This window comes from Bradysia coprophila, assembly GCF_014529535.1.
Source record: "Bradysia coprophila strain Holo2 chromosome X unlocalized genomic scaffold, BU_Bcop_v1 contig_20, whole genome shotgun sequence".
Lineage (NCBI taxonomy): Eukaryota > Metazoa > Arthropoda > Insecta > Diptera > Sciaridae > Bradysia > Bradysia coprophila.
Window position 1 is genome coordinate 8,076 of NW_023503307.1, and position 10,039 is coordinate 18,114.

A 10,039-nucleotide genomic window follows, 5' to 3' on the forward strand; every position below is an offset into this window, starting at 1 on the left:
CATATAGTGCACAAAAAAAAACCTTCTAAATTGCTTACTGCCTTTGCGATCAAATCAGATTTGATCTAAACTGTTCTTTCAGAATTTTGATTGAAGCTACCTAGTACTTCTTTAACTGCTTGGACACGCAAAGTATATGGTGCCACCACAAGCAGATAATGAGAACTAACCATTTGTATGTCAATGGTGCCAATCGACAAAATCAAAAATGAAATTGAATTCGTTGGTTCAATTGAATGTGGGAAGTGTGTAGGATGTAAGAGGAATGAATCCTACAATCCCATAGTCATAATATAATTGAGTACCTGTAAGATTTCTCAAAATTTTCTAAATTTTTTGTTAGCAAATATTAGCAAATTTTGGGAAATCTTAGAAAATTTTGGAAATTTTTAGCAAATTTAGCAAATTTATTTTCAAAAAATTGGCCCTGATATATGCTGACAAAAAAAGAGTTGAAAGTCTCCCCTGTATCAGAAAACTCTGTATCCAGGTAAACGACAACAACTGCCACAGCTGCAGCGCTTCATACAAAAAGTACGGCAGATAGTGTAGATCCCCTGTAGTCAAAATTACCTGATACAGTGAGATTTTAAACTTTTCTGTCAGTGTATCACGAGCTCAGAGATGAGTGGGAACAGTAAGTCTTTACATACAATCTGGTGGGCTTATTTAGTGAAAAAAGTGAACAATGAAATGAAGAGTAAAAAGCTTATCACTTTGTAAACAAAAATTGGTAGACAATGGGCTTGACATTTTATTCTTTGGCATCGGGCAGCGCTTGACATTTTATTCTTTGGCTTCGGGCTTTTTTTTGTCACCGATCACATGAATGAAAAAAAATTCTACGATGGGCACACCTTGGGCTATGGGTTCAAAAATTTAGTCTCTAATCGAGATAAGCTCGGATTTACTCTAACTTTCGGAATACTTTTGATAAATGGGATTTCGTAGGTATAGAGAAATCTAGGGATTATTCATACACGAAATATATATTTAAAAAAAATTAGATGAGCGAGCCTTCTGTGCTCGAATTCTTAGATTTAATTAAAGAATCCAGCTCTTGTTTTTTTTTATTGTAATTTATCCTCAGATACCTTGACGATATAATATTTCATCGGCTGAACTTTTTAAAGTGTGTACAAAGTTTACTTTGAGTTGTGACAAGCTTTAAAGATCATGTGGACAAATTAAAAAAGTTTGAAAAAGAAAATACGGCCACATCTTCTGTATTAGCTATGTGTTCAAGCAGAGCAATCAAAAAACTTTAGTGTATGATGCATATAGTGCATACTTATAGTGTGCACTTGATCATCTGGAATGTTTTCACTCACGCAATTCGTTTTAAACGAAACGAAGGATTTGAAACTCACACATATAAGAAATCGTCACTCATACGATTTGACATTTTTTTGTATTATTGTTCAAGTCATTGTTATTCGATCTATAAAAATGGATAGATCGGTGGCCATATTGATTTTTTGAAGAACATTTCAAAAATGAACTTTTTAATTCCACAATTTAATTTTTATGAATAAAAAAATCCCGAAAGCGGCATTGTCCTATGTTCTACACATTTTTTTATCATCATCAATATTAACAAAATAAATTTACCATAGAAAAAACCTTCATCTTCTCAAATCCTCTAACGTGGATGATATTCAATGTGTCAACGAACAATTTATAACAATAAGTCTTCTCTTCCTCGTAACAGAGTACCGTTACATTTTTATTACACTACATTGTATACTATACCCAGAACTCACCAATGTCATGCATTCTGAACAGAGAAAAAAATGTTCGAAAAATCAAATTCGATAAAGCTTTACATACCTGTTGCCGTGACATTGTGACCAATGTCCGTGAAAACAATCGACGTCTTTAACAAAAGGATTCAACGGAATCGTTTCTACAAATGAATAAAACAAAACAACGAGACTTTCACAAAAAAAAGGCGTGTGGCGATTGTTACAAACAGCGACCACGTTCTCTGGCTTTTTTTTTGCAACACGATTAATGTTGGGAAAAATTACACAATATTTCCTTTTTTTCAACACAGAAGTCAAGATTGATCGGTCTTTCGTTTTTAACACGATGTCGCTAACATTTTCTTATTTAAATATTTGGTTTTTCTCATTTAAATTTTGAACAGATTTAACAAATCATTTTATTCATTTTCAACTTTTACAACAAACAATCAACGATTTTGAGTTCACTTAAATTTAGTTTTATTAATTATTATTTGCACCACCACGAAAGGCGTGTATCCGAACCCAAAGAGTAAGTGAGACTATAAAAACTTAAAAGCTCTTCTCTATGACAAGACGTGAAATACGTGTGAGCGCTCAAAAATTTTACATTTTGCCGGTCTCTCGACTGTGACCAATGAAAATGCAAGAGAGTGTACACGGTGATGGGTTTCAGTTAAGTTACGAGAGGAGTATGTACCTACATCCAAAATATGTTTGCAATGGTTTTCAGTCAGCTGAACAGCACGCATGTGCATATCGATGTCATATTCGACGTCTGTTTTCAATGTAATCTGAAAATTATCTAAAATAGGCTATGACTGGGTACAGCTACCGAGGCCTTTAGTCGATCCTGTTTAACTTGAATATTTCATAATCTATCGATAATTCAAGTTGTTTTATCTACGTTCACGGCAGAGTAAAATAAACCAGGCAGGAGCGGTTTATTTTCGAAACGTCAAATAAGGGACCTAATACACTGTATGGAAATGAACTCAAATGATCACTGATTCAGTCCGCGAAGCCTCTGTTGTCTAGTGTTATTCAGGTCCCTTGTCAAACGTCCACTCCTGCCTGATTAATTTTACTCTGCCGTGCTATGTTTGAATGAAATTTTATGGATTGATTCGTTGTCTTTGAGGGCAGTCATAGGAATTAAATTCTTCAATAGTTGCAGGGTAATGAAACGATATAACTTAGTTCGAAGAAATTAAGCATAGCAGTGCTCCAAGCATTGACACTCGTATGTAGAACATCAAAGAGGCTCCACATTTTGTTACATATACGTACGTACACTTGCATGTGTTGTGGTTTTTAGAAGCCAATTCTGATACTATCAGCCCCCAAATGTTTTCTATGTTAATGCTAGGAGAGGTGCTTTTGCTAATGTCAATTTCTGGGACTAAAATTAGTCGTACATATCTACTTCAGCTCAAAAGTTGCCATAGTGGAGTAAAACTCAGAATACACGGACCGCAGTCAAAATCAGTATTCCCTGAAATTTCAGGACAGGTAATTCTGGAAAACAAACCTGACCTGACCTAGACATGCTTTCAATCAAATCTGTCAAGTAACCGGAATTCATACAAATTTTCAGGTTAACCAAAGCACTTCAAGCGAAAATGACCATAGTGGCAGCTGTTCACTAAACCTTCGTAATGGATTTAGTCTAAAAAAATTCGTCATTTTTGGATGTAACTAGACTTCAACATTTCTTTTAAAAAATCGTAAATTTTCCACAATACGAATGTGGTACACAATTCGTAACTTAATGCTAAGGCCGTGACTGTAATTTCTTTTACGATTTCATGAACTCTTCGCCAATGTATTTCACATGCGTGTTGAAGAAAGAGATTATTCATAATAATCGCAAATCATATGTAGTCAAGTCATAATATGTGGTAAATGTATTATTATATAGAGTGTAGTAGAAGAAGACGGTGATGTGCTATGATAGCACTCTCAACAAATCTGATTTGTGTACATTGAAAAACATTCCGATTTATTGTACGTATGTTATGTTCGACTGATAAGATGAAGAGTCCTACGTACCAGTCATTTGCGTTTCAAATGTACGAATTTCCTTCCACCGAAATTTCCTCCCGTGACACTTGCATCCCTTTCCTGACCCGTTTACTTTCGCTTACATCATAGTTAAAAATAGTTAAAAGAGTTAAAAAATATTGCCTTATGCGAAGGTTCCATTTCTTCGCTTTCCAATCGAAATAAATGATTGACATGAACTATTCATGGGCGATGAGCGAGATAAAAACATCATTTTACTGAAGGTAATGAAAATTTATTATTACATATCCAAACTCATGTCGGAACCATCATCATCTTCCACTTCTACGACTTCGGATGATGGTGACGCAATAGAACTGTCGAAGGTCAATTTCTTCATTAAAATCGGTGGCGTTTCATTGATGATCAACGGCTTAATGTCCGGTGAAACGAAAGGTTTATCGTCTTGGCCAATGATGTTGTTCGGCATTGGCTCTTCCATCAGATCTTCAATAACATTTTTCAGCAGAGCAGATGTAACCACATCGTCCCGCTTGATAGCTAAGCTTCGATGCAACGAATCGACTGCCTTTTCCAGTTGACCCATTAGCGCTTGCACGAATCCAATGCCTGTGTATGTAGCAGCATTTTGTGGTTTCAGCACCAATGCCTGCTGGTGATACTTCAACGCCTCCTCATATTTCCTATTTTTTCTGCAACAATGGGCCAAATTGTTTAGCAGTGGTTCCCATCGCTGCGATATGGCCTCGTTGTTCTGTTCGGCTATTTTAGTGACAATACCAAGAGTCGTTTTGAAAATTTCTTCGGCCCGATCGAACTCTTCCAAATCGAATTTCAATACGCCGATTTCGTGCAGTACACCAACGTCTTGCGGAGCAATTGACATCGCTTGATAGAAAAACTTTTCGGCCAGTTCCAAATTTTTTGTGAGCCCACATTCGGCTCCGATGTACAGTAATGGTAAATGGCAACCTCTCATCAATTGAGTAGCTTTAAAATAGGCTGCCATCGCCTGGTCGTGTTCGTTCTCCTTGGCGAACGAATGACCATACGCTAACCAAGCCGGACCGAATAAACGATCCAATGTGGTGGCTTTGGCTAGATATCGTCGAGCCGGTTCGCTTCTGCCAATTAAGTCATAGTAACAACCGACCGCATACCATGATATCGCCTGATCCGGATACAAATCGACTAGTTTGTGTGCCGTGTAGAATAGTTCTGAAAATCAAAATTGTTGGTGATGTCGAAATCGTGTCTATTAATGTTAATGTCCACACTTACTGTTAAACTCTTTCAGCTCAACGAAACATCCAATCAGTATAATCAAACAGGCACTGTGATATGGATCCACAAGAAGGCAACTGGAAACACAATTTTTCGTTAAAAAAAATAAAATTCAGAAAGTCCATTGAGAGCCTTACTCATCCAATAATTTGATGCACTTCCTATATTCGCTGTTGTAAAAGTATCGTTCCGCTTCGGCAACTCGCATATCCAAACTTGAATGAATTCGCTCGCACGCGACGGCGTAAGGTATAGCTGTTTTACAAGTTGACGGTGTTTTAGCTTTTGGTGTCTCGCACGTTTTGCTCGTGTCAAAGCTGGATGAGTACGAACTTTTCGATAGACTGGCGTGAATATTGTACGTTGAAGTGCTTTTCAGATCTTGCAAAATTCTGTAATGAGCCGAAAAGAAAAACGGAAATGTAATGCAATGCAATGCAATGGAAGTAGTGGAAGGGTGGATTCCGAAATGAAATTAGCAACTTCGAATGGAGGTGATAAAATGAGTTCTCTTGGGAAATGGATGTTGATATCAAAAAGAAACTTGAAATTTAGGGACTAAAATGTTTACAAAAAAACAAGCTGAGAATGCCACAGATCGCTGCAAGACTGGACACCCATAGACAGTTTGGGTGATAGAGTGTACGGAGCCGATTTAATTACAATATTTGGTTCTAGTGTTTTGGGTTCCCAAGATGCAAAAGGCGCATCGGGATTTGTTCAATACGCCCGGTCTACCAGTTCGGGCCTGACTAATGTCAATAGTTTGCATTGCGAGATACGCTATTTGTTTCAATACGTGTTTCAAAGTCCCGGACGAACTTTGTGCAATAAAAAACATTTTCTCAAGATATGGACTTTGCTGGTGATGCAAACTTTGTTTACTCGTAAACTCCTACCTTCAGGCGCCCTTCAAATAGTACTCAGGCTGAAAAGATTGAATCCCTGTATTGAAATAACTATCCCCAAGACGTCATGACAGCGTACACACTACACACTATCTAAATGACCCCTTAGAATCGATTACTATCTGCAATACGTTACAAAATTGAAACCGATTCAAATCCGAAAATTGTTTAGATTTGTGCTTTCAAAATCGGTTTAAATTTACCGGATTTATTTGCACCAACTGCGCTTTCTGCGACTGATATACCTGATTTTGCGTTGATACTTCAGTAATCCTTTTAATTGTGAATATTTCGACCACATAATCGTAACACATTCGAACGTTTTTAGACCCGTACGAAGTACTGGGGTCTTATAGGTTTACGCATACGTTTGTAACACGTCGAATTGGACTCCCTAAGTAAGGGGAAACCTATTGTGGTTGTCTTGAGATGCCGAATCAGTGAAAAAAAAAATGTCCGTCTGTCCGTCTGTCTGTCTGCACGATAACTTGAGTAAAACGCAACCGATTTTGAAAATTCTTTTTTTCCCGTTTGGTAATGTCAAAAGACAGGCTAAGTTCGAAGATGAGTGTTTTTTGATCGACCCCTCCCGAGCTGGGGCCCAATAAGTGCTTTACGGTTTTTCGAAGATATCTCCGGACATTTAAACGTTACACTTGTAAGTGATACGTCAAATAAAAGGTATTTACAATACCGATCGACAAAAAAAAAAGTTTATGGAAATCGGATGACCGACTCGTGAGTTAGACCCCTTGGTGTGAAACAGGCACAGGGCGGGAAGCAGTTTTTGTTTGTAGGTCGGCCACATTTGAACATATTTTGTTTGTTTTAGCTTTATTAGATAGGTATTGACCTTACCAATCAGGGAAAAAAAAAGTTTTTGAAATTATGTTCTCCGGAGCGTGAGCTAGGTCTCTTGGAGTGAGCTCTTATCTGGCTACTCGGTGTACAGTGAACGTGGAGTATTTTGTCAATATCTCGAGTAAATTTTGACCGAATTTCATGAATTTTTTTTGTTTGAAAGGTATTAACGAATGTAAAGCGTCGGTAAAATTTCCGGTTTCCTAACAAAATGACTGCCGGTGGCCATATTGGATTTTAATAAAAGTGATAAATCTTGGGAAAATGGTACTTAGAGAGTTTCTGTTAACATGGAAAAAATTTGTTATGTGTGTGGGGTGTTTCAGGCATTCCATATATGGACATCTATATATATCCATATTCACCTATATTGAGCTATATACAGACATATAGAGCTATATAATAGCATATTCATCTGTGAAATGTTTATTTATAGGAAAATATAGGTAAATGTAGCGGTATATAGCTGTTTAAATAGGAATTTATGAAAGTTGACTTCGAACGGGGCTGTCTATATTGCCTCCGGCAATTTATTTGTATATGCTAACAAGGCAAAGAAAGATAATGTAAGTGATTTTAAAGGGCGAATAGCTTTTCAGTAGAGAATGAAGTAAAAGAAATGAAGAGTTTCACAGTAAGGGCTTTTGATACGAATAGGTGTTTCGTATGGGTCGGCGTTAGCTATGTTTTTTGCTAAGATTGGCTTAGGTATCCCATGAAGGCCGAGCTGGGAACAGCGGCTTATTTTCATTTTCTCTCTCACTTCAGAAGATATATTATTAATAACACAGTAAGACACCGACTTTTCTCAATATGATCTAAAATTAAGCAGTTAAACGTCATTACAACTAGATCTCACTAGCAATAAAATTTCAATTTTCTCGGTACAATCAACTAATTTCATTGGACAGTAATAAGAATTCAATTGGCATGCGTCAATTCCCAAATGACGTTTTTTGTTAAAAGTCTAAAGGGACCGATAAGACAAATGGATTTAGTGAATATCGCATAAGAATTCTAGATAAATGGGCTAGGTATTTTGTCTAGCATTTCGTAGGTTCATCCAACGAAATGTCGTGGAATTTTACAGCTTTTAGTGCAGTTTACAGATAAAGTCTCCAGTGTAATGAGCTCTACTCACTTATTTGCTGGCGACAGAATATTTTGCTGTATCGGGGTGAATAGTTTTGACCGATTATTGTCAGCATTCGTGTCCGTCGAACGAGACGCACTGCGAACATCACCAAAACCCGTTAATGCTGACAAAATGTTCATGTCGGTAAACTTAGAGCTCGGGGTCTGTTCTGGATTAGAGCTCTGAAACGGAGAAGAATCAAATGAACTTCCACAAAGATGTATCAAAACTGCCAACTCTGTAACGTACCATGTCGCTGTCATAATACTTTTTCAATTTGCTCCTGTACAATTGCTTCAGGAACCGGGCATCGGTGTCCGAACATTGTTGCGAAAACGGCAGATTCTTCATTAATTCGTGTTCTTCCCACGCTTGAAGCATTTCATGTTGGACCAGAGCGTCCAGCGCTTCGGTACAGTGCACCGATAAGTGTAATGCCTGCACGTAACAATCAATTGCCATCGTTCGATTGTCCATTGTCTCCAACACTTTGCCCTTAAGAAACCAAATCGACGCCTGAATTTCAGATTTCGATTGTTCCGTAAAACTTTTCGATTGATTGACCGATGTGTTTGTTGACGCGACTAGTAGCTCAACGTCGACAGAATTTAACAGTTCCAATGCCTCGGAGTATTCCTTTGCTTCAAGTAAACATTCAACGATCAAGTAGTGACAGAGAACGTCTTTCTTTTCCAGTTGATTGTGACGGATTAAATGAACAGCACGGTGATATTCTTTCAGCAAGAACATGCATTGTGCTTGCCAGTATATATCAGCTGGATGATGTTTGCTCAAAGTGGATACTTTCTCTGCCCAATACAGTGCAGTCTTGTACCGGCGCTAGTGAATATTGGAATGACAGCAGTGAATCGAAAAAACAAAACGAAGCACACAGTCACCACAAACATTTCTCCTTCTTACCATATCAACATACGTGTGAACTAACCGACGATAGTGGTCCAAATCAATGAAAGCATCTTTTTCGTTGAAATCGGAACCGAATTCTACTTCAATTTCTGGCATCCCGGTGAATCTTGCTTTCAAATTAATAAACCGAATCAGAGAGTATCTAAATGCACCTTTTCGGCTGCTATTTTTTGTTTAAAAATTCGAAATCGCGAAAGTTAAATGTCAAAATTTGAAGTTTCTTTAATACACACAACACATGCATACATATCATACATATGCAACACATGCAACACCACTTTTTCGATGATCGACATGTTCACTTTTTCGTTCACTCTGAATCCTCTGTTAACAGTGTTAATGTGACGCGGTAAATGATTTCGAATTTGAATAATTACGCGTTTTGATTTCAAAATTCTTATCACTCGTTCGTTCGTCTTGTTACTAATTGTTATGGCGTAAGGAAAAAAAAAGTTTAATAAAGTCTAACCGTCATTACAGTACCTATAAATAAACCGTCAAAATAGTTTATTTTCAACACTCTAAACCTGATTGCCAGAACATACATTTGGTATTTATTCTAAACCTGATTGCTGGAACACGCAAAATGAAAGACCCAAGTTTCAATGTAATATTTTTAATGAAACGATGGCTCATCAACTAGTACATTTACAATATACAATATCATAAAGATATCACTAATATGATGTGTGTGAATTCAGTCAATCACTGGAGGTATTTTGTTTAGTTAGTCCAGTCGAACTATTAAAATTGCTTTCAGTAATTTTTGTCAAATGAAATCGGTTCCTTTGTCTGTTTGTAATAATAAGCAAATTTGTTTGTAATGAGTGGACCAGCTAAAAAACAGCTGAAAGAAAATCATGTCTAAATTTAATTGAAGGTCATTGCATGAAAAACTTAAAAAAAAAAAAACAGAAAATTTGATCGAGCCCAACGCACTTCAAGCAAAAGTCCTATTAATGACAGCTACCAAATAGAGTACTATTTTGTGTGAAATTGTATCCCCACTATTTTTACAGTGTAAAATTTTGTGTGGAGCACTGTCAAGTTTCAGTATCCTATTTAGAATATCACTTTTGCTTGAAGTGCGTTGTCGAGCCACATTTAGAACTATTTTTCCACAATAGCTATTTTCCTAACTAGTTAGTACATGG

The 10,039-nt window shown here is 37.0% G+C and overlaps 1 protein-coding gene across 1 annotated transcript; it reads right to left on the reverse strand.

Moving 5' to 3' along the window:
* Positions 1-4,022: 4,022 nt before the first annotated feature.
* Positions 4,023-9,108, reverse strand: LOC119069007 (cell division cycle protein 16 homolog). The gene is made up of 6 exons (XM_037172882.1): positions 8,880-9,108; positions 8,208-8,798; positions 7,965-8,140; positions 5,192-5,446; positions 5,052-5,131; positions 4,023-4,988 (listed from the first exon to the last, which is right to left on the reverse strand). Exons 1-6 carry the CDS (start codon positions 8,979-8,981, stop codon positions 4,051-4,053), a joined length of 2,142 nt encoding a protein of 713 aa, XP_037028777.1. The 5' UTR covers positions 8,982-9,108; the 3' UTR covers positions 4,023-4,050.
* Between the last annotated feature and the right edge of the window lie 931 nt (positions 9,109-10,039).

Coding starts and splice junctions, on each gene's coding strand:
- LOC119069007 (XM_037172882.1), bottom strand. CDS start 8,981: ATGCCAGAAATTGAAGTAGAATTCGGTTCCGATTTCAACGAAAAAGAT. Junction 8,141..8,207: donor AGTATTATGACAGCGACATG/GTACGTTACAGA, acceptor TCTCCGTTTCAG/AGCTCTAATCCAGAACAGAC. Junction 4,989..5,051: donor TGAGCTGAAAGAGTTTAACA/GTAAGTGTGGAC, acceptor TTTGATTTTCAG/AACTATTCTACACGGCACAC.